Source organism: Heptranchias perlo, chromosome 34 (assembly GCF_035084215.1).
Source record: "Heptranchias perlo isolate sHepPer1 chromosome 34, sHepPer1.hap1, whole genome shotgun sequence".
Taxonomy (NCBI): domain Eukaryota; kingdom Metazoa; phylum Chordata; class Chondrichthyes; order Hexanchiformes; family Hexanchidae; genus Heptranchias; species Heptranchias perlo.
The window spans coordinates 12,834,517-12,859,758 of NC_090358.1; the positions used below are offsets into that span (position 1 = coordinate 12,834,517).

Genomic DNA, 25,242 nt, shown 5'->3' on the forward strand with positions numbered 1-25,242 from the left:
TCACCTTACCAATTATATATCTGTGGTGGAGTCCTCATCAGCTTTTCCCGGATAAAATAATTTACTTTACGATGAATCCATTCTCGAATGCATTTTCATTCAAAATATTTATTTTAAAATTAAGTTTTTCTTTGGTAAAATGGCATTCAATTCTAGTTTTTCCTCAGATTTGACGAAGGCAGTTCTGCCAATTTGTTAAACACCTTCTGCATCTACTTAAGTAAACACAAAACTAACCATTAAAGACCCCTAGCCCGGAAACACTGCCTGATATAAACAGCATTAGCTCCCATTATCACCCTGTTTTGCCTTGCACTGTCATTCCTTTTCTCATTTAATCACTCCTGCCCTCAACTTTATCAGAGACCTCTCCCATTTGTTCTTTTCTGGTCCCCCTTTTCCCTGGCTCTGTATTTGCTTTAAAACTGTTCATTTCTAACATCTTCCAGTTCTGATGAAAGTTCATCGACCTAAAACGTTAATTCTGTTTCTCTCTCCACAGATGCTGCCTGACCTGCTGAGTGTTTCCAGCCTTTTCTATTTTTATTTCAGATTTACAGCAGTATTTTGATTTTATTTTGTGTTGATATAAACACTTACGACTATTTTTTAAAATGATATTCTGGTTTTTAACCGAAGTAAACATTTCCCTAATGTGTATACAATAGAAGTTGTTTTTCTAATGCATTAAAGGAATCAGTATAATGAACCCTAGCCACGTTTGAAAGAGAGGGGTTTGAGGAGAATCCTATCAGCACTTTCCTTTATTAATTTATGCTACGCCTTTTCATTCACCTGAATGTAAAGATTTTCTTCGGAAATGTTGGAAACTAAAAACATTTATCATCGTTCTGTTGTGTTGATCGAGCAATGAATGGAGGCGCGCTATAAATAAAATATTTTCTAATTTTATTTATTTACGCACGCCTCCTTTTGTCATGGAATTGTTCAGGATTCAGTGCTTTTATATCATGGAAAAACAATGAAAGACGCCTAAACACAGGAAATCTCCGGCTGCCTCTCGACGGACCGTCAACGAAGTGGAAACATCTTGAGCAGTTGGAGCTTTTTTTTTTGTTGTTGGGTGACGCAGGTTTGAGAGTGGGCTGACGCACAAGGGTGGATTTTTGCATGGAGCCCACCCCCTGCAAGCTGTCAAGGAGACGAGCTCCAGTCCCCAGGCTCATCCACCGGCAGAACAGCGCCACTCAGCCCATTCTCCAGCTCTTGTCCTACTGCGCTCTCCAGAGTGCTGAAACCGAAGCCCCAGTTAATCTGCAGGCGGACGGGTCCAACGCGAAGGTCTTGCTGGAAAGCGCCCGCAAAGGACGCCGATAACCTTCTCTCGAGCGATGACTTCCAGATATGCAGCATTTGTATTCTTTTTCCAGGCGTTTGCATTAGTTTTATATCAGATCCATGCATTCCCTACACCCGAAGGACCGAAAGGTAAGTCCCGTTTCAGATGCAAAAATTATTAAAGAATTCTTGATCGAATAGAAGAATATAAACTATTTATGTGGATTGATGACATAGTTGAAGTCACTTGGCCTTTAAACATTTAAATATTATTTCTGGGCCAGTCTTTTGTGTCTCCGAGTCCTGTTAACAAGGCGATGGTGATACCGTTGCAGTAAGGCTGGTCTGCCAGGGTGTTGCTATTGTTTCCAAGATATCAGATTTTACTCGATAAATATAGTCAGGCTGGTCCATCCAATGATGAGTTGTGTGCTGCAATTACCCTGAAATCACGTGAATTTATTTGAATCTGTTACTAGTTCGTAAATATTTCAACCGAAGGCTCCATCTCGTTACTAAGCACAACGGGCTTTCCCAGTGCCCTGTTCTATTTTCGGCACTGTTGAGATGTCAATCCGTCGACATGGTTAATCCGATTATGTTAGAAATATTCAGTCACATTTGTCGAACAAATTGAGGATTTTAATGAAGGCTTAGAATTGATCTGTATTGTGCTGTAATTTTCCCATTATCACGACGCATTGAGACCAATGGGCTATTTATAATTGTACGTAGACTACGGGTCTGTGACATTTTGATCTCAAAATAGTTAGAAATAACCAAACAGTCCCATGTCAAGAATCCTGACAATTTATGTGCTTTCACCAATAATGCCGATACAGTACTATAATGTGCAATAGAGCAAATTTAACCGGCACACTTGCTAATAACAGAACTGATAACACCATTGTTGACCAGGAAGGAGTAACCCTGAAACTTGGTAGTTTTCATTTGTCAAGCAATTGGTAGAAATTTGCATAAATAAGGTTTGCAAATATCGAGGGTTCAGTTGTTCCAATTTATAGCCGACAGTTGATGTAAACAAAAAGATGTGCCTTTGGTACCCAAATGTTTAGAAGCTGTGTTGACTATTCTATGTATAGAAACACACATTGGTTATTTCTCATTCACAGTTAAAATCACACTTACTCCATTTGTTCCAGACAAAGCTGTATACAACCGGGAATTATCAGCGGAAAGACCAGTAGAAGAACAGGTAAATGATTCCAAGACAGTGTCGCATTACTTCAGACATAAAACTTGATACGTTATTTCAAATTTTCACTAAATATGTCTTTATTACTTAATTTAATGTCTTCACAAACTGATCATTGGTGACACTGCCCCCTTTTAAAATCTGCTTTAAAATGACTGCATTGCAATTTTTCGTCGTGTTCAAACATATCCTTTTGGGGCATATATTGGTGAATGGCATCTTGTATTGATACATATCCTAACTAACCCAAACACTGTATAATCTGGGTCTTCTGTCATTGAATCTCTTAAAGTTGATTTGGAGGAACCACCAAGCAGCCCAATATTAAAATTCACTTTTTAAATTTGACTTTTCTCCCTCCCTGTAGATTGCTGAAGCCGGACGGGTCGGCCAGTCAACCTCTACAGGTAAATAAGATCATTCTTTTTTTGTTGGGTAGATTATTAATGCATCACAAGCCAATACTTCAGACTTATTCTCGGTTACTTTTCACCTCTGCCCATCGTATCGATTTGATATCCTTCCAGAGCACAAGGTCCTGCTACAGAATGATTCGGCTGCAGATGACTTCATTCTGCTCAAATCCTTGGCAGAAAAAGAAAGAAGTGAAAAGAGAGACTATTCCACAAGCAACTCTCTGAGTGGTCCCTCGCCTCCCTCCGGCATTGCAGATTCAACCAAAAGCAGAAGACTAGCGGAGGACTATGATGATTCCACCAAAAATGCAATGGGTTACAAAGATGAAGGTCTCGTCCTTTTAATTTAAATAATTGTCTTCTTTTCATTTGTCATGTACTTGCTTTCGTACGGGTTCAGTTCGTCTATGTGTGCACTGCGCTTGCATGTTTGGGGTATATCATTATTGTTTCTTAAGTTCTAAAATAAACTCTAAGCCTTAAACCATTATTATGATCTGGTGACGTTTATCCTTGCAGATGACCCAGATGGTCTTCACCAACTGGACGGGACACCTTTAACGGCAGAAGATATTGTCCAGAAGATCGCCAACAGGATCTATGAAGAAAACGATAGAGGGGTGTTTGACAAGATCGTTTCCAAGCTCCTAAACCTGGGATTGGTAGGTGTCTAAAAAAAAAACTAAAACAAGTTTATAAACAGATCCTCTGCAATCAAACAAGAAAGAGCATTTAGTATCGACCGATCATACAGGCAGAAGTCAACATGAAACTGGACAGTAGAATAACACTGAATCAACTCGGATGCGTGATTCAAAACCATTCTTCCGGATCATTGCTAACTCCCTGACAGTTAATTGCAATGCCATATGTGCCCCGGGGATATCAAAGAAAAATTGCAAGAGAATCATTTTAATATAAAAATTGAGAAGACATGAAAAATATCGTTGAGTACAAGAAACGAGGTCATACATTTAAAACCTTAAAACACGCGGTTTTTTGTATTGAAGATTATTAACGACTGAATTTCAGGTATTACTGGTTAGAAAAACATCATCCACGGCTATTAGCATTAAGAAGCCGGCCTACATTTTTAGCAACTCGACACTCCCGGCAATGCAAGGCAGAGATGATTTTAGGGGGCGGGTCATTAAGGTCAAGCTAAAGAACATGGAGGGGAAATTCCTGGATGTCTGTCTCTTTACCACAAAATAAGAACATCTGCATTTCTATAGAAGCAATTTACCTTTATCATTTTCGGTTAATCAGTTGATGTTTTTGTCTGTATAAATATGAAAGACCAAGAAAAGTATAGAAATAAACAGTGAAACAAACAGCGCCCCCGCACAAGAATAAACACATGAAAATACTAAAGAAAACAGAAAGCAAATGAATATTTGCCTTTGTTTTTTTCTCTCTTGCTCTTCTCTTTGTTGCTCAGACTCTTTAGTGAGCTCTTTCAGTTCTTTTTCTTCCTTCTCTCTTCCCTCTAGTGGAGTGCCTTTGGTCTGCAGTTATTTCTGCTTCTTTTGCTGCTGTTTCTTCCTATTTGACTGTTTCCTTTGCCTTGTTGCTTTCTCTCACTTTAAAACGCTGTGGATAAGTAGGGTTTGTCATTTTCTTGACTGTGTCTGGTTTTACACCGTCTTCCGCTAAGTACAGGAGACTTTATAAACATGGATATTTGTGACTAGGAAGGCCTCAGTTTCAGTTCCTGCTTTCTGCTGAATTAGGAGCAGGAAAATTAGTTAGGGCACCTGATCACTATCCAAGAAAATGTGAATGTTGGGTGAGAATAGAATCAGGCTCATATGTCATGCCCTCCATGGCCAAATAGCTTTTCAAATCTCACAAGTACCACACTCAAATGGTCATGTGTAAGGCTAGAGTACTGTCAGTGGCTGTGGGAACTGTACTTCAGCAGAAACCAGTGCTTTTTGGAAGGGGGCAAATTGGGAAAAAGTAGAAAATGAAACATTATTTATATATTTACTATTTGTACCTATTATAATATCGATATATTCTTGTTATAGATAACAGAAAGTCAGGCTTACAACCTGGAGGATGAAGTAGCAGTAGCACTGCAACAACTTATTGCCAATGAAGCCAGTAAGAATGAAGTGGAGGTTGAAGGGATCGATTACCCTGGTATGAAGACAGATGATGACATGAATGAAAGAGAAGAGGAGAAAATGGCAAGTTCATTAAAGCAAATTGCCAATTTACTTTCCTAGACAGCGTATAGCTCCAATACGACTGGTTATCTATGCGGAAAGCTTGATTGCTTTAGTGTCAGAGGACTGTACATTCCATCAAGAGGATTATTTGTGTTCTCTGCCCAAACTGAACATATTACATAGAATGTACAGCACAGAAACAGCCCAGCAGGTCCATGCTGGTGTTTATGCTCCACATAAGCCCCCTCCCACCCTTCTACCAGTATTTGGTCGGTTAGAACTAAAAGCTACTACTTTTTGGCAAGGCATTGACCATTCATGATCAACATCATCATAAATTACCAGTTAAAGAATAAAACAACCTTCTCCAATTGTTCAATGAGTTCTACCACTGAGTGCTGAGCCATACTGATCATGAGGGTCCCAGGCTGAGCCCCCAGTCTGTGCCGGGTTAGATGATCTCAGACAGGGTGGAGGTAAAGGTGGTATAATTGACCTTGACACCCATGGGTCAGGGAGGGGATTTCCACTCCTGATTGCTATACAGTGACCCCTGCTGGATGAGTGCTTATGCGCATGTCAAGTGAGCACAACAGGCAGGCTTAGCTGTGATGTTCTCCACAATTGAATAGCGCACTCATGAATAATGGCCACTTTGATGAGCTACCAGAGAAGGTATGGAACCCATGGAACTATATCCTAGTAAAGAGTTAACATTTTGAGAAGAGAGAGGGGGAGAAAACAGACTGAAAAAAATAAAATAAGCTATTAGGAAGTAGCAGGGGCCTAAAGAAATCATATATAAATAAATGTAAGTGCCGAATCCTTAATAATGAAAAATAATAATGTCTTGCTGGTAATATTTATGCAGAAATATCAGTGGAAGTGAACATTATGACCCAGAGTTGCCGCTCGAGTGTGCTGGCATTTTCAGCGCAATCCGGCCAAATCAGTGCAAAACATCGCAGAATTTCGATTTACGCTGAGCATAATTTCCACCCAGTGCGATTCGAATTTCCGTGATGTTTTGCGTTGGCTTAACAAAAATCGCACCGATACTAGCCCTGCCCACAAAACAGGCCACGCCTCCCCCGCTCGAAACAACATGGTTGGTGAGTTTCAGCCGATTGCGTTCGCCTGCAGCTGTTTGTAAATGTTGGCCAGGACACCAGGGAGAATTCCCCAGCTCTTCTTCGAAATAGTGTCATGGGATCTTTTACGTCCACCTGAGAGGGCAGTCGTGGCCTGAGTTTAATGTTACTTTCAGTTGTATTAATAAAACTGCACTAGGTTACCACTCTTAAATACATCAATGAATATTCCTGATTGCAAAAAGAATGAATAAACCATTACGCTATGTTAAGCTGCTGAATTGCACTGTTTCAAGGCAGATTTTATGCAGATTGTGCAGATTGTGCCCAAATGCCAATTGTGCCCAAAGCGGAAACTCCAGGCCCATATGTCCAATGGCGTGGAATTGCAGTGAACAAGTGAAATCTCAAAGCACTGGTCGCTGATTTTTATTTAGAAAAAAAGACATAAATACTTATTAAAATGACTGTTTCCAGGACAAAACAGTCCTACAAATGTTTTTAAATAGAATATATTATTGGTCAGAACAGTTACAACATTTCCCCTCTTGAATTGGACAATAAACCATAAAGGATTTTCTCATTCATGAGTCCTTGACAACTGCACAGTGCTGATTACATCATCCTTACAGTTTGCATAATTATCTTCATTATTTACAGAACACAAGCATTACTTTAAAATTTCAAATGGCCAGCAGCAAAATTCTGTTTATGTAGAAGCTTTTCTTGCTTGATTAGTTTTACATAAAATATTAGGTGTCAGCCATGACGCAGTGGGTAGCACTCTCACCTCTGAGTCAGATGGGTTGTGCATTCAAACCCCACTCCAGTGATTAGAGCACACATTCTAGGCTGGCACTTCACTGCAGTATTGAGGGAATGCTGCACTGTCAGAGGTGCCGTCTTTCAGATGAAACTTTAAACCAAGTCTACCCTCTCAGGTGAATGTAAAAGATCCCAACATCACTAAAACAGATTATCAGGTAATTTATCTCACTGCTGTTTGTGGGACCTCAGTGTGTGCAAATTATCTGCAATATTTCCCTCCACAGTGACTACATTTCAGAAAAAAGTACTTCATTAACTGTAAAGCACTCTGGGACATCCTGAGGTCATGAAAGGTGCTATATAAATGCAAATTCTTTTTTTCTTAATGTGTGTATCGCAAGCCCAGTTAAGATATGTTGACAGACACACTGGAGCACCAACATATTGGACAAGGATTCAAACTATCACCACCAACAGGCAAGGGTATTAAGGGTTACAGAACTAAGGTGGGTAGATGGAGTTACGATACAGATCAGCCATGATCAAATTGAATGGCAGAAAAGGCTTGAGGGGCTGAATGACCTACTCCTGTACCTATGTTCCCAACAGAGTTGCCTGTCTGAGCCAAATCACTGCAGAGAGCTAGTGAGCAGAGGCCAGGTGCTTCCTCATAGAGATGGAGGGAATATTCACACTGGACTCATTCTCTTATTGCACCCCGAACCAGCTGATTTCAGGTGGGAGGGACTTCAGAACAAGTCTATTTGCTGTCCTCCTAAATGGGAACGGTGCCCAATGTAAGACAAAATACTTCCATCAAAAAAAATGTACACATGTTTTGATTTCTAAAAATAAAATATTAAAAATTATAACAATACCTGCATTTATATGCATCCTATCATGTTGCTAATACCACCCAAAACACTGCAGGTATTGAATTAATTTTCGGAGTGCAGTGACTATTACGGAGTGAAACTATGTGCTGGTGTTATACTATAATGCTTTAAAGAAAAAATAACTGAAAATATACTTCAGAGATGCTCCGCTAAAACACAATTTTAATGCTTCCCAACCCAGCCTCCAGTTTGTGACCAAGAGGGAATGAGCCGGGTTATTGTTCCCAGGATTTTGCCAATTCCCTTTTTAAACTAACTGCCAAGAGCTACTCAAGTACAAATGACTTCATTCATCACTCCAGTATTCATCTCCTCCACACGGAGAGGGTGCATCAGTGCCACTCACTGCTTCTCCACAATGTCCTGGCTAGGTTAGCATCGAGAACTCTCCTCAATGGGAAATGCTGACATGAACCCATGTACTACCACTCCATCATACTCTGTGTAATCAACTGCCCTGAGATCTCCATAAATACCACACTGAAATACTGTCATAGGTGTTAACTTAGGGGGAGGAACTGCTTCCTCAATATTATTTTTTGCGTGTAATGCAGCTCCATTCTCACACAGCTGCCTCTCAGGCAGACACTTGGCTAGAACGTGTTGGTTGGTGGTGAGCCTCTCTGCTTTTGCAGTTAAATGAGTGGATTTAAATTTCCTGCACGACACAGAACCTCCCCATTGACCATCAGAGTTCCGTAGGAAATCTATCGATCTCAGTCTTGAAGGCTCCAATTGTCCCCCAGCATCCACAGCCTTTTGAGGGAGAGGGTTCCAAATTTCTACCACCCTTTGTGTGAAGAAGTGCTTCCTGATTTTGCTCCTGAATGGCCCAGCTCTAACGAACGCTAATGAATAGCTGTTCATGAGAATATGTATTGCTTTTTTTTTGACTTTCTCACCTTTTCACAGGAAATGAAAAAACCTAAGAAGAATGAAGATGACCTTGTGAAGGAGAAGATCAATGGTGCTCTGGACAATAGCCGGGTCTCAACCAACGACATGAATCAAAGAAGCAGTGCACCAGTCACCGATGACCTGCATGATCTTCAGTATTTTCCAAACTTCTACAACCTGCTGAAGAGTTTGAACACAGGTAATTAAGATATTAGTTTAATCTCAGAAATCAAATCATTATTTTAATTATTAATGCATTATGATTTTAATGTCAGATTGATGAGCAGCCAACTCACTAGACCTAGGTTGATGTCAGTGGCAGTGATAGTCAGCCTGGATGAGGTGAACAGTAGCATTTAATGCTGGAATTTAAGAATCTATCCTTTTGCAGCAATGAAGCCCCGACAGCCATCAGTATGATCTTGAGAAAATGGCTGGACCAACACTACGAATTAATTTTAGTAGCAAAAAAACTTGCTAGTAACGTATTGCTTTCTGAACCAATATTTTTCCATTCTACGTCATAATATTATTTATAGGCACTGGCTCTCAGTTATTTAATCACTGAAAAATAATATGGTAAAATAAATGTCAAAATTAATGCAGTCGCTTCAACCAGACCATCTCTTTGCTGCTCAAAATATTGAGACGTGCATTTTAAACCTACATCATATTCTTCTGGATTTATTGAAAACAATTTAAACCTGTATGTTGCATACAAGTTTTACACAGCACTTCTAATTATCTTTCATTAACACAGAGCAAGATGCAAAGGAAAAAGAAACTTTAATAACCATAATGAAGACCTTAATTGATTTTGTGAAGATGATGGTGAAATACGGAACAATAACACCCGAAGAAGGGGTTTCATACTTGGGTGAGAATACGTTCAAATAATACATAGATTACATTAGCTCTATGTGGTCTAATGATCAAATATGCTATGGAACATTACCTGCAAGTACGATAGGGATATGATCGCTGCAGACTATGCAACCAGCCAGGGATAAAGAATATGTAGGTGCAATGTTAGGTTTGATATCCTGGAGTTCTTGTTGGATTACTTCTGAAAGTCAGGTAGAATTTTCAGAGGGTTTTCTCTTAAACATTTTGTACCTCTCCCAGACGACTCCCTGGCATCAAAGGATTGAGTTACAAGGAAGGACCAGAAAAACTGGGGTTCTTTACTCTTTAAAGAAGGCAACTGACAAGGGACCATGCAGAAATCTACAAAATCTTAAATGGTATAGGTAAAGCAAATCTGGAGCACTACTTTGAAATCAAGACAATGGAACTAGGGGGGCATATGCCAAAAGGACAATTTTGGGCCAAGGTTAATAAGAGCTTCTGCATGCAAAAAGTGATCAACACTTGTAATGATTGATGGAGTAGGGTAGTGGAGGGCAAAACCTTAGATTCATTCAAGACACAATTAGATGACACAATGGGAAAGTATGTGAGTTTTTAAAATTCTGGATGAATGAGTTAAGATGGACAATATGGCCTTCCTCATCTGTGCTCATTCTATCTGATCCTACAATTATGTAAATAACAGAATTATAATCAGAATTTTATTCTTTTACGTGACTCTTTTACACATTTAAGTTTATGCAGCAAACAGTTCAAACAAAGGCAGATTTTTAATTAAACCTCTCATTAATTCCACTGTATAGTTCTACAGTTGCTAAGTAATACATGCATTGTAATGCTTCCATAGATCCTTGCAGATCCTTAATTATTTATTCTTTTGATTACTTTCAAGTATTTTTTCTCATGCCCTATTTCTCGATATAGCACAGGCTGAAAATAATGTGAAGAGCCTGGCAAATACTTGGTATTAAAAATATTTTGCTCTGTCTCTTGATGCTGTTTATGTATAACAAAAGGTGAGAAAACATTTGGGATTATAATTAGTCTTACAAATAACACTTTCTCCCTAAAATAACAAATAAACCCTTTCTACGTTTGCCATGAAAATTATAAACACATGCAGAAAAAGTCACAACTTTTTGTTTCAAAGTGCACAAGTATGTGTGTAGTTGAAACTGTTTACTGTTTGGCAAATTGAAATAATTAATTCAAAATGTTAATTTGTATGTGAAATATATAACCGTATTCTATAAATATTAATATATGAAGCCACACTTTTTTTTAAACTGAGAAACCAAATTGATGGACAACAGTGCAGAACTCCACCAAGTTTAAAAATTGTAAGAGAAGATAAGGCAAATCAGGAAGTAGGGTATGGATGACACCACATTTAGGTTTTCAAAGCCTGGAGATTGTAAAAGGAAGGAAATACTGAGAGAGGCAAGGAGACAGTTTTGAAGTCCTGGTAAAGAATAAGTTTAGTGTAACAAATAATGTAGTGAGTTTTTATTTCAACACGGTGGGGAAGAAGCGACATGCAAGACAGCTTTAGAAGGAGCAAAGAGGGCCATGTTCATAGGGGCACTGAACCATAGCAGAACTGATAAAACAGAGAGAAATAAAAAGGTTGTGATGGAGAGAAATAGATCGGGGGCTAAAGGTGAGCAAGGGATTGCTTATCAGATGATAACATTTTTCTTGTATCCTGTCTCTGAGTGTGAGAGAAGTGTCAGAAGAGCTTCCCCAGATACAAGACCAGCATTCAAGTCTTGAGCAGACTTGGGCTTCAGAGAGAATTAAGAGTTGTTAAGAGAGAAAGGAATAGACAGCATGAAAAAGAAAACCAAGCTTCTTGGAGACAGCTCTGGTAATGGAGGAGAATTGGGAGTTGAGGTCAGAGGAGATAGTAAAGCCAAAAAATGTTTGATAGACAAAAGGCTAAAAGGTGGAGACATCAAAGGTAAAAGTTGGAGCTGTTGGGTAGATTTGTAAGAGACATGAATAAATCATGTCTGAAAAATTAGAAGAAATAAGATTTTTCAAACCCAACAAAGGACAAAGAAAAGATCAAATTATATTGATTCAGGACTGGAACTTGTGCGGACTGAAGGCATGTTTCTGAAGGATTCTGATGAATGTAGTGTGAAATCGTCTGTCAAAAAGAGGATGAAGTTGGATGATTAGCTGCCCAGGCCATTGATATGAAGAAGGAACAAAGTGGGAGTGAAGACAGAGCCCTGGGAATGAAAAAAGGTCAGAGAATGAGCCATCAAATACAGCACAGATTGAGCAATTTGAGAGGAAATTATATAGTAATGAACATAGCTTTGATTTAGAAGTGCATTGTGTCAGGTCCTATTAAAGGCTTTAGAAATGTATAGGATAATGATAGATACTTCACCAAAGTGTTCATGGTCAGTGTTTCAGAAGTGTAATACGAACAAGAGCACCAGCTATGCTAAAAACCATTAGATTAGATCAAAATTTTCAGTGTGATATAATTTCAGAATTAACAGTGGCTTCTATAATCCTGGGAAAGTATAGACATAAGTACAATACCCTGAATATTAGTTTGAAGAAGTATACCATGCTTGGTAAATTTTCAGTTTTCTATTATAATGAAGTTTAATTTTCAATATCAAGTATTAACCATTCGAGTGTGACCAAGTGTGCTTTTATAAGTTTTTGCAATGATTGGATTTTCAAGCCCAGTTACGTGAACAGACTTTCAGAGAAGAAAGTTAATTTGTGATCAATTGACATCTTTAAAAGAGAATTGGATCAGCATATGTTGAGGAATTGAAGGGTATGGAAATGTTAATAGTGCTGCTTGTTATTTTTCAGGGAGATGTAAGGGAAGGAACTTAACACTTTTAAAATAGGAAATCAACAGACTGTGGTGGTTGGAGGTAATCCGCGATAGAGCAATTGTACACGGACTCTGGATGGAGCGATTGTTCTGGACTTTCTTAGGCTGTTATGCAGAGTGGTAGCCAATATTATGATGATGATGCAAAATGACACAACGGTATTTGACAACCTAGAAATCAATTTATACCTTGTATCCTATTACGTACAAGCCCCTTCCCAATCACTACAACACTCTATTTTAGGATCTAGTGCACAATATGACCAAAGTCACTTTGTGAATAGCTTGCAGCAAAAGCTATTGATTTCTGCATCTTCTCTCAGTTCTGCTGTCTATATATTTTAGGTTGTAACTACTCTCTAACTGTTCTACTACCATATTATATGATCACACTTTTCGCAGGGAAGAAAAATATTTGAAAAAAATTCAAAGCAAACATTGAAAGACTGGCAAATTGAGTTCCTCAATAGCCATTTAGACTGTCTACAGTTTTACCTCCTGTCAGTCCCCAACTCCAAATTGCAGGCTTAGGATAAGAAATCAATCCCTTAAAATATTTTTCAATGTAATTCAAAGTAACTTGAAAATATCATTGCATGCCTCTGGCAAGCATGATTACAGTAATATGGCACTGCATGACTAGAAATCAACTGCAATGTTAAAGTGTATGGTGCATAGAAGTGGGGATGGAACCAGGAGTCATCTTATGGTACACTTCACACTTTTCGCATGGCTCCAATTTTTCCCTTGGAAAGTAAAAGTCTCATGGTTGAACATCAAAGGGGAAATTAGGAGCTTAGTGCATCAAATTCCGTAAAGGGGAGTATTATATCGGGCATGGAGAACATACAGAAGCTGTGATTTCTTCATCATTAATTCCAATAAGCTACCAGCAAATCACTTTGAAATTCACCTTCACAACCGCAAGGGCACACAAGAACATAATGATGCCATTGATAAATATAGAGCATACACATTTTACTGGAAAACATATCAAGTTCACATTAAATATTAATCTTATCAATGCAACAGCCTTGCAGTTGAATCTTTAAAGTGAAGCATTTTAAAAGAGCTGCCTTTATCGACCATTACAAAATATAGTATTTTCATCTATACAGTACCATATTTTCATTTACAGTACATCATTTCTAGATAATTTATTGAAAAACAATAAAAGCAGAAATGCTCAAAATTATATAAAAATCTTAAATATTAGTCCAGCATCTGTCCCCATTTTAATATTTGTTATTTTAGAGATTACTCAACATAGCCACCCCCATACATAGGACCTGAGCCTCCCAAGTGTCACCTTGGCTCAGGTGGTAGCACTGTCATTACTGAGCTGGAAAATTGTGGATTTGAGGTTCATACCAGGAGCTCACAATTGAAGCTGACACACCAGTGCAGCACTGAGGCAAGGCTGCTTTGCTGGAGGTGCCATCTTTCAGCCATCCTTAAACTGAATATGTCTGTTCTATTTGACATTAAAGATCCTATAGCACTGCTTGAAGAAGAGCAGTGAGTCTTGGCCAACGTTCCTTCCTCAACCAATGTTACCAGAAACAGATTAACCGTCATTTTATTAATCGCATTAATGTTGGGGGAACTTGCTGTGCCCAAAATGATTGTCACGTTTGTCTACATAACAACAGTCACTATACTTCAAAGTTATTGATTGATCCTTTGAGAAGGTGGATGAGAAAAATGCAATCAATGTGGTAGATGTGGTGTACGTGGATTTTCAGAACGTCATTGCCATGGTACCACACAGGAGAAGATTAAGGAGTATGGAATAAGGGGAAGGGTAACAAATTGAAATAAAAACTGATTAGAAGGTAGGAAACAGAGAGGAGGAGTTAAGGGCAGTTTCTCATAGTGGTTGGAAGTGGATAGATGTATCCCACAGTGTTCTGTTTACTGTGCATATCAATTATTTGGATATAGAGCTAGAGGGAGTGGTATCCACATTTGGGATAGGACAGTGTAGATAGCAACAGACTGTTTTCAGTGGAGCCCTAGAATGAGGAGACTTAGATATAAAATTAAATGTAAGAGATGGAGCAAGAGAAACTTATTTTAAAACAGAGGGATTTGAGGCTGTGGAATGCGCTACTGGAGTTAGTGATTGGAGCAGGGACCATGTCAACATTCAAGAATAGATTAGGTAGGTGGTTGAAGGATTGGAGAAAGAGTGATATTAGAACAGAGCAGACATATGCTCATGAGAAGGATAAACACCAACACAGACTGATTGGGCCAGAGGGTCTGTTTCCGTGTTGTAATTTCTATGTAATTCTATATGTCAAGTGCTTTGAGACATTTCTGAGTAATGTGATAAGGCATTATATAAATGCAAATCTCTCTTTAAATGCCCATCGTGTACGTGCATAACATTTGAGCTCACTGATGGGGCTTCTGTTTATTTTTTAAAGTTTTTTGGATGAATTGTTTTTGCCCAACAAAGTGATGGATGTTATTGTTCGAGAATGGAACACTTTCCATTTCATGCACCGAATGTCAGATCAAGCACTTCTAGTCAGATAAGCATAAATAAGCTCAACTTTCCCCAATAATGTGCCCTAGGCCCAAACCCCAGATACTCACAAGCACAGCATTTTTCCATTCCTCATATCAGCCCTTTTGAGTGAAATTGCCAATTTAATGCCGATTAGTACTAAATTGGGGTAGTTTTATACTGCGGGCCCACACTCACTAGAAACTTGACTGAGTCAGATGAAACTTATTTCATATGCAGAATATAAGAAAATCAAAGGATGAAATCATTGGCCCATCAAAACTCACTCTCTTCTACATTCATTCTCTCGTCATGGAACCTAGTTGTGTTTTAAATAACCCCAATGTTTGCTTAGTAATTTATTCCAAATATTTAGCACTCTAAGCTAAATAATGCTCTCACATAGAATTCTTACAGCCAGAAGACAGAGGAGACTTTTATCTTAGGAGTCTGGGGTGGATTTGAATATAGATACCAGAGGTGAAAGGGTGATGGTCTTTATCTCCCAACCCCTCCTTATGCCTCCTCACACATATTTAATACACTTCTGGAACATGATGCAATAAGCCATTGAATGGAAGATAGTTAAACTTTTTGTTGCAAGACACATAAAACATAATTATTGCAAATAACAATTCTATTTTATGTTCTGGTTATATTATTTTGCTAAAAATCATAAATCATAATAAATAGATTAGAATTACACTCACATATCAAGCTGGTAATACAGATTTACTAAGTCATATTTTAAATCTGCAAACCTTAGGACCAACTTGATGTTGAGTTATACACTGTACCATACATTTTCCAAAAGGATTTACAGAGAGTTTTTTTTAATTTCAAGGAAGGTTCTTGTATAAATCATAAAGTGCCACAGACACTGCTGAAATGAATAGACAGTTAAGCAAATTCTGACAAAACAAAGGAAATTCATAAAGACAGAAAGCAACACCCAGTGATCCTTAGAAACCTACCTTGTAGTTAGGTAACAATAATAATATTGGTCATGACAATCAAAGCATTGCAAAAACATGTACTCAGAGATGTTTGATATATTGGGCAAGATCAGCGATTGGGGCTGCAAATACTAAACCCTCACATGAGTCCATTCTACATGGGGTGCTAGTTACTATAGGAACTAAAGTGACAGCTTAGCATGATTCCACAGGAATCAGCAGATAGAAGCCTTGGTTGCTTAGATACTGGTCCTCATTTATGTCCAGACCAGTATGTCTAGTTAGGATTCAATCGATGCTGAGCAGCTAATGTGATTCAGCTGTTATTAGATACCTGAATGGTCTGCTTTGAAACACTGGCTTTAAATTCAATTTGTAGCAATGTCATTTACACTGGCAGTTTCTAAATGAAACTAATTTACTCCTGTCATTAACTCTAAGATGAAAAGTGAGGTGTAAAAATGAAGTCGAGTAGCTGTTTAACCATCCACCACTATCTGTTAGTCTACAGCTGTAAAAAAGTTTGTAATAATTAATTATATTTGCTTTTGAACTACATTGTGTGTTTGGGTTATATATAGTAAATCAGACATGAATTCCTTTAACAAAGTCTAAGATACTAGAAAACTGTAGATTATCCTATATATATATACACGAGCTTATGGCATATTTTATTAGACCCAGGCTGCCTATCTTGAAGGGGGAAAGAGAAACAATAGTGAAATAGATACTGCTATTTGAGATCTACTATGTAGGAATTGGCTTTCTCTGTGGATTTGAACATCTGTTGAGGAAAAAGATATCACTGTAATCTGTTATCTGGAGACTCTTGTCTGTTAGGCAGTCAGTGCATCTGGGGGCTGGAGCATCAACAGAGATAAGTCTGTATCTTGGACCCTTGAGTATCAATCAGGAGCCTGGAATGTCCATCTGGATCAGCTTGGTGAATCAATCTGGAAAAACTGAGTGCTGTCATAGTAAGACTAAACCATTTATTCCTGAAGGCTTGGGCAAGGCATCAAGGTGAAGCCAACATCAGATGAATCTTAAAGAGGAGATGTGGCTGAAGAGTTAGCAACAGCACAATAACTATTAAGTTGGTTGAGGAATTTACATTTGGTTGAAGATGTTTTTACATGTTACACAAGGATTACAAGAGAGGATTTTTTTGGGGGATGGAGGAAGAGGAGAACGGTAAAAGATTTGAAAAAGTCTGGTTTTTGATTGATTTGAATAAAAGAAAACCTTGTTTTCAAACCAGATCCCTCATCCCCACATGTAGCCAGTTTGCATGAGTCTATATTTATAAATTGTTTTGAAAAGAGTGTGGATCATTCTGTATTTGTGTCAAAATTAACACTTTTTTACAGAGAATCTGGATGCAATGATAGCCGTGCAGACAAAGAATAAGCTTGGTAAAGTCAAGACGTATGCCATGAATAAGGAAACAGCAGGTAAAGTTGTGATCCAAATGCACATATAATTTTTTTTAAATCGTTGAAACAATTATATCCCCTCCAAGGATTCCTTAAGTACAAATATTCATGTCTTATATTAAAATAAGGTATAATTGCTTTTGGCAGATAGGAGTGATGACATAGACAGCACAAAGAACAATTTTGGAAAGCTGGAGAAAGACACTGCAAGTTCTGACGACTCTACAAAAGAGGAAGTACAAAAAACAGAGAATTCTAAAGGTACACAGTTCACAATTATTCCCTTTAACATGAGCTGTTACTCTCTGCACAGCAACTGAATAAATGCAAATGTTAGACTTTTCCTCCTTATCTACCAGTATGTTTAAGGAGTGCTGCACCACATCTTTTATTAAACAAGAGCTGTGAGTCAATGCCAATACTTTGCTGCTAGACTGAGCATTGTGCTTTGAATCACTACATTCAATTTGCAAACTATAAGTTCAAATGAAGTGTGGATCTTTTAATTCATACGTGAATACCACACTAAGGAAGCCACTTCCTGCTGAAAATTGCTCCAATTAACTCCATTATTTAACCAAACCTCATACTTGATATTCATTTTAATGTATCAGTGAAATAGCTGCTAGGTTACAGACAAGATGGTGCTCAGCTAGGCCAACTGGTGCTTTGTGAGATGCTTTTAGTTAATCAGAGGATTTAGCTAATTTTGAATCTAAGTTGGTATCACCTATTTGGAAAATAAACCAAAGGGTGAAAGCATTAGCAGTTGCAAAGCAGAGTACAGCAATTGCATGTTTTCTTCTTATTCCTGGCCAATACCCAAGCTAGTGATTGCTTTTGCTGATTGAAAGTGTAGTGCACATGACAGAAGATAATCAGATTCTGTCCATGATGTCCTAGAGGTAAGCGAAATTGAATTGTAAATAGTAAACTGCTTCCTCTCATTGAGAATTACTTCTGTCCAAAAGATTTCAAGGATACAAAATTCCAAATCTTGCTTGCAGGAAGTTGCTAACCCATAATTGAAATATAGGTCAGATCTGCCACCACCTGTCCCATGGCTTCTTTAGAAGCAGCAGATGAATTAAAGCCTCATTCACTACCTGCTGTATAAGGAATGATTCTCAAATAGCCTTGTATGTCAGAACCTGAAAAACCAGCAAATGATGACAGATTGCCTCTGCTTGCAAAATGTAATGTAATGTAAATTTATAATTCATGTGCATACACAGTTGTCAAGTCATAGGCAGAGGTGAGGCCTATGGTTCTAGATCAGAATAGTAGGGAAAGTTTGGGATCTCTCCCTTCACAACACTATGATTTGTGATGCTGGAATTTGGAAGCTGGTTTTAGGGATGTCTACATCGATTTTGATTCTATCCCCATACTGAATGAAGTTTCTCTTTATCTGACGAGGCTAACATGATTGGGACAGCAGAGGAAAACTAAATATTTTGGGGATGGATGAATATTCTGGAGCTTTGGTTGATTACTTTAGGGATTAGAGATTAAATGGATGACATAGTTCATAATGGGGCAGATTGTAAATCGTCTGTCAAAGGAATAAGCATATTGGGTCATTGCCTTAGCAGCTTTTCACTGATACCTTGAAGGAATACAAAGTATGGGGTTTGGATGTATAGTGATGCTAATTGGAGCAATCCCCAACATGACGTTGCTTCCTTAGTCTGGTATTCATGTACGAGTACAGTTTCATGTATGTAAACAAAAGATGCTGCAAAATACACAGATCAGTCAGCATCTGAATCATGACAGAGGATCTCTACTCAAAACCAACCTTTTTTGCAAATGCTGATGGACCTGTTCTGCATTACCAGCATTTTTTTTTTCAGATTTTCTGTGTCAATTTATCTCTACTATTATAGAGCCCTTATCCTAATGGCTTATTTGACAATGTGGCTTTACAGAAAACAATGATATTTGAAAATATTATATTTGTAATAATTCATTATTCAATGATAATTTATGCCTATGTTTGCCAAGTACATTTCTAAAAGTGACATTTCCAATCACACTGAGTGAAGATGTACATTAAGCACATCCTCTAATAAGTGATCACTTCTGGAAACAAGGTATGAGGTTGAATTTCAAATAATAATAATAGCCTTGTCACTGCTATTTATAAGAAATAAGGCCTCTCTGTATATTTATTTGAGGCTGCTGTTGTTGTAATACTCACTGTGCATGAGCTAGAAAACAAAATGTTTGTTTCATGTCTGACTTGGAATTCTGCTTATGGCTGATCTAAGCCACAGTCCTATTAGATGCACTCGATATAATCCCCTGAGGTGCTTACCAGCTGCCTGTTGAACAAAATCTGTCCTAATACAGTAACTAGAAGGTCACTGCAGCCATTTAAAAAAAAATCGTTTGAAGACAAAATGGACTTTCCCAGCATATGATCCTAAGGAACAATGTTGTAAATGGAAAAAGATGGAACAGGAAATTGTAAATTCTAAACACTAAATGTAAATAGATAAAAAAGCTGGAATCATAATGCTAAAAGTACTATGTTATTTTACCCATTGTGTACCAAATCTGTTAGAACATTGCTATTTGACATTTTATATTTAGTTTTATTAAATAGTAATCTATTGTAATATCAAAACAGAAAATGTGAGACATACATAACAAGTCCGTCAGCAGCTGAAAGAAAAATATAGGTTCTGCTAAAGGAGTTTTTTATCCCCATTATTATATTCTATCTAGACTGTCAATACAACTTAAATTAAAGAAAGAACTTGCATTTACATTGCACTTTTACATCCAAAGGACATCCCAAAGTGTTCCACAGCCAATGAATTGTTTTTAATGTGTAGTCACTTATTATGTATGCAAATACAGCAGCCAGTTTGCACACAGCATAGTCCCACAAACAGCAAACAAGATAAATAATCAATCAGTTAATCTATATTGGTGGTATAGATTGAAGAATAAATGATAGTCAGTACACCAGGAAAATTCCCCTGCTCTGCTTCAAATAGTGCTGTGGGGTCTTTTACATCCACCTGAATAGGCAGATGGGCCTCAGTTTAGTGTCTCAGCATCTCCAACAATACAGCACCCCCTCACTCCTACACTTACTCAGTACTGCAATGAAGTGTCAAGCCTAGGTTATGCACTCAAGGCCTGGAGTGTGGCTTGAACCAACAACCTTCTGATAGAGGCGAGAGTGAGACCACTGATTCAAGCTAGCAATGGATAAAGCCTGTAGAGGGACATTGGTACTATTTGACTAAACTTCCCACAAAAATAATATTCAAGCTAAAGTATTTTGTTTGAAGATGAAGGCTGCTACCTACACATGATTATTAGAGTTTAATGCTGTTTAAATGCTCAGTAAAGTTGAATAACTTGTATTGCAAAAGACTACTAATTATATGTACTAATATTAGTACATATAATTAGTATTATATGTGCTAACCTACATATAATTGATCTATAGTAAAAGCCTAAAGATTACTTTTAACAATAGGACCAACTCTTACATCTTGCATTGTCTTGTCAATCTTTAATGATGTTAGATGCTATTTAATAATGTGCCCTACATTTCAGTTCTTACACTTGTGAGATTATTTACATATGAAGACACTAAATGAAGCACTCTTTGGGGGCGAGGGTAGAATATTTGTAGAAGCAAAGCTACATTAAGGACTGCAGGTTATTCAACAGAACAGGTTGAACTTATAAAGCTCTGTGAACATTTATGCTCCAAATCTATAGGTAGTCCCTTTTGAGTTGCACATTAAAATGTTTTATAAATCAAACACATACAGGGTGTACTTCCATTAGCACAATGTGGGCCTGGGTTTGAACCCAGTCCAAATTAATGGGATAAGAATCTCCTTTCTACTGACCAGGATGGTCCTACATGAAGTGAACTTGGGTCAGTTGCATCTCAGTCCCTAGTGACAATAAGACCACTTTCAGCCCATATCCCATTCACCTATGGCCTTTAGCTGCTCCGTACATCTCTATACCTCCATTCATAACCCACTTCGTTGTGGGCTGGTGCCAGAGCTGGAATAAACTGTTATTTCCTATTTTTCTGTTGCTGTTCAGTCTATTAGAAAGTAAGGTTATCCATGCATTCATACTGCAAGTGAAAAGATTAAAACTATAGTATTTGCTAAAGTTTGAATATAACTATCAGCCCAGTGATTTTTTTCCTCTATCTGTAAAATATCATGGTAACAAAGCAGCCCGCTTGATTGGCACCCCATCCAACATCCTAAGCATTCACTCCCTTCACCACCAGCACACCGTAGCTGCAGTATGTACCATCTACAGGATGCACTGGAGCAACTCGCCAAGGATTCTTCGACAGCACCTCCCAAACCTGCGACCTCTACCACCTAGAAGGACAAGGGCTGCAGGCACATAGGAACAACACCACCTGCACATTCCCCTCCAAGTCACACACCATCCCGACTTGGAAATATATTGCCATTCCTTCATCATTGCTGGGTCAAAATCCTGGAACTCCCTATATAACATCACTGTAGGAGAACCTTTACCACATGGACTTCAGTGTTTCAAGAAGGCTGCTCACCACCACCTTCTCAAGGGCAATTAGGGATGGGCAATAAATGCTGGCCTTGCCAGCAACACCCACATCCCATGAACAATTTTTTTTAAAAATTGAAAGCAGGTGTCTGGTTTAGGAGCATTTCTGTAAGTGGCATTGAAGAAAGGTAATACTTTGGATGTTAGTGAAACACTGGCTTGAAACTAAACTTGTTTACATCAGTGATCTGCAACCAGTTCCATTTTGGTATTAGTTAGAGCCATGTAATACATTTTGTCATCACTGAGCACTGTAATGTTTACCTAGAAACACTATAATGGTCAGTGGGTGAAAGCACAGCTGAAACAGCACTGTATCATTTACATTACTTGCATGAGATGCAGTGTTTGCAATAATATGGTTTTACATGAACTGCGTTGTAATGTTTCATAAACACAGAAACCTTTTATGTGAGAGAGTGTCCCTTTAAAGACTAGATGTGACAGTGTCCTAATTATTCAACAGCTAAAAGCTTTTTTTTCCCCTTACGGTCAGCAGATTTTGACAAAACAGAGTCTTACCTGTCAGCGATCAGAAAGAATATTGAATGGCTGAAGAAGCACAATAAGCAGGGAAATGGGGAAGGTACGTTTGACCGTATCTGAGATCAAGATTGTTCTCGGAAGTTAAGTAAAATGACTAGATTCCCAATTTTAAAAAAATTTAATTGATCTATGTATAAACAGTAGAGAGATAATGAGGTTTAAAGTCAACTTTGTAAATTATTCTTGAGGACTCATTAACGGAAAGGACTTTGCCTATCTCCATTCTAGTATGTTTATTTCAATATATGGAAAAATAGATTCACAACTTATTTTGTACCAGATATTGTGATTTACTGTGCATGCAAAAAGGAATTAATTTGCATTCCTTATTAGAAATAAAATAATCAAAATCTGAACTAGGAGAGGATCATACTGACTTTTGGGTGGAGTGGGTTTCATTCTTTTCAGTTAATTTATCCATGATGTGTGGAGTATAGTTTAAGTCAGGCAACCAGGAAAACTCAAAGAAATCCCCTCCCTTTAAGAAAAGTTTCAACCATAATCTGCATGATGGTCTTTTATTGTGTCCTATAGAAATGTTGTATTAGGTGGCCAACTTCAGTTATTTTGACCACAAGAGGCTTCAAGCAAACAAAAATCAGTTACAACATTGCATAATTACATTTTCCATATGTCAGCTACTTAAATAAGTCTCACTTAATTAGCAATTAGTACTATTTGGACCCAACTGTTGAGAATACAATCAACTTTTCCCTCTAGATAGCTAGACCTAAATAATACGACTTGGTGAAGGTGTTTATTGATTCTCCACTTCCCAAATACTGCCTAGCCTTCATCTAGACCATTGTGTGAGCTTAGTGTTGAAATAGGTGTTTTATAATTTGTTGCAGAGTACGACCTTCAGAAACTGCGTGACATCATTGATCAACAAGTTGACGCCTACGTACAGAAAGGAATCCTGGAGAAGGGAGAGGGGGATGTCATCAAACGTATTTACAATAGCCTGTGAAATTCTCCACTATCAAAGGGAAGTGTCCTGGTTTTCAGACCCTTTCAACAATGGCCAGCACTGCAACTTTACTTATTTCTAGTTCATATTAGGCTGTGTATAATAGATTTATTTTCCTGGCTATTCTGCAGCATCAGGCAGGTTCTAAGCTAGAATAGGGGAACAGAGAGCTGATAGAAACAGGAGGCAAAAGGAGATGATTCCACATTCCCAGTGGAGAAGACATGCAAGGTCGGAGATAGTACTGCACCTGTCGCTCCACCAGTGCGGCTCCCCGCTGGAAGCACAGGTTCACGGAATCCCCAGAGCCTACTTAACTTACCCTATTTTGGAATAGAAACTGCTCGTTGTGCGACTAGGCCAGTGCACGCGGTAATGCTTTCAAATCTTGACATCCATCTTCAAAAACGAGGGACTGTAGCAGCGATCAGAGCCTCCCCCAGAAAGGTTTATTACAACAAATCAAGTGTAAATTCTATTTGTTATCTTTAACAGAAAGTCCCCAACCTCTGATGCATGCCACGGTTTGGGCAGTGTGTGATCACCACATAAATGCAACTCCTGGTAGTTTTACAGAAAGGTAGAGATGTGCATTCTGGTTCTCCTTTCCAGTTCTAATTTACTTTTGGACTCGATGTTCCTGAAGCAATCACTTGCAATGACAATTCATCTGGTGAATTTTAAATCATACATTGAACGGTCTCCTTTAATTAGCCATTTTCAGCAAATTGCAGTAGATTTATTTTTTAAAATATACCAACAGTTACTGGAAGTGTGTTCAGTTGCAAAAGACTCCCAATGTATCTTCTGTTTCCACGCCAGTAAATGGCTTGTGCTCGATAGCTTGGTCAGTGTACTTTTGTTCAGAAAACTATGCTGACTTTTTTCTGCCAAAAAAAAGGTTTCTGTAACAGGTTACGAGAGTCACACGAGTGGAAACATCACTCTCCACTGCTTGAATTGTGATTTTGCAAACTGATTCTTATGTACTTGTGTCTCCATCATTAAAATCACAATATACTGGTCCTCTAAAATAATGTGTATAGAAGTGGGGGGGGGGGGGCGGGTATACACAAAATACAGTAATGTATCACTTATCTGAATGAGCAATAGTGGAGTTGATATCTGAATGCATTGTGTGCAAAATCCTGTGTCCTTTGTGCGTGTAAATGGCTCCCATTCATGTGTCGTCAGTAAAGCGCAAAAAGTATTTTGTTCAAGTGTAAATATGTTAAATTTTCAAAGTCATGTAAAAAAAACAATTAAACTGTTTGAGTTTTCTTTACAAACTTATAGTTAAGTTATCCTGGAACAAGAGTGATCCTCACTGTCCATTTGAAATGGGCTCCCCAGTTCACACAAGTCTGGGGGAGGGGTGGAGACACTCCAAATCACTAATTTTCTAGATTTTTTTCACAATTGTCCACAAATATATATTACAATTACATAACGCAACAGTGCAAAACAAGTTAAATATAGCAATTCTTTGGAGCATCTTGGATGGAGGCACATTTATCCAGCTCAAAAATAAGTGACCAGTCTTCTGTTTTTGCAGGCTGTAATGACATGAGTCTGAGGAGTCTCAATCCCGTAATAAGTGGGCACAAGTTCACAGCACAAAGTTATTCCCAGTTCAATCCTAATTGGCAATTGTACTCGGAGTCTGTAGGATTGTTGCGAAATGGAAAATGTACCTCAGGGCCACATTAAAGATGTTCTTGTCAAGTTGA

At 38.1% G+C, this 25,242-nt stretch overlaps 1 protein-coding gene across 1 annotated transcript; it reads left to right on the forward strand.

The window, feature by feature from the left end:
* The first annotated feature begins 1,352 nt into the window (after positions 1-1,352).
* On the forward strand, positions 1,353-24,533 carry scg3 (secretogranin III). Its single transcript, XM_067971161.1, has 12 exons — positions 1,353-1,449; positions 2,463-2,515; positions 2,883-2,922; positions 3,043-3,261; positions 3,451-3,593; positions 4,965-5,126; positions 8,776-8,959; positions 9,521-9,637; positions 17,341-17,424; positions 17,554-17,667; positions 22,496-22,582; positions 23,394-24,533. The coding sequence occupies exons 1-12, from the start codon at positions 1,353-1,355 to the stop codon at positions 23,510-23,512; spliced, it is 1,419 nt and encodes a 472-aa protein (XP_067827262.1). The 3' UTR covers positions 23,513-24,533.
* Positions 24,534-25,242: the final 709 nt, after the last annotated feature.

Bases quoted from the DNA above. Each gene is read 5' to 3' on its own strand.
- scg3 (XM_067971161.1), top strand. From the start codon at position 1,353: ATGACTTCCAGATATGCAGCATTTGTATTCTTTTTCCAGGCGTTTGCA. The intron at 1,450-2,462 runs GTAAGTCCCGTT...CATTTGTTCCAG, and splicing joins TACACCCGAAGGACCGAAAG to ACAAAGCTGTATACAACCGG. The intron at 2,516-2,882 runs GTAAATGATTCC...CCCTCCCTGTAG, and splicing joins AAAGACCAGTAGAAGAACAG to ATTGCTGAAGCCGGACGGGT.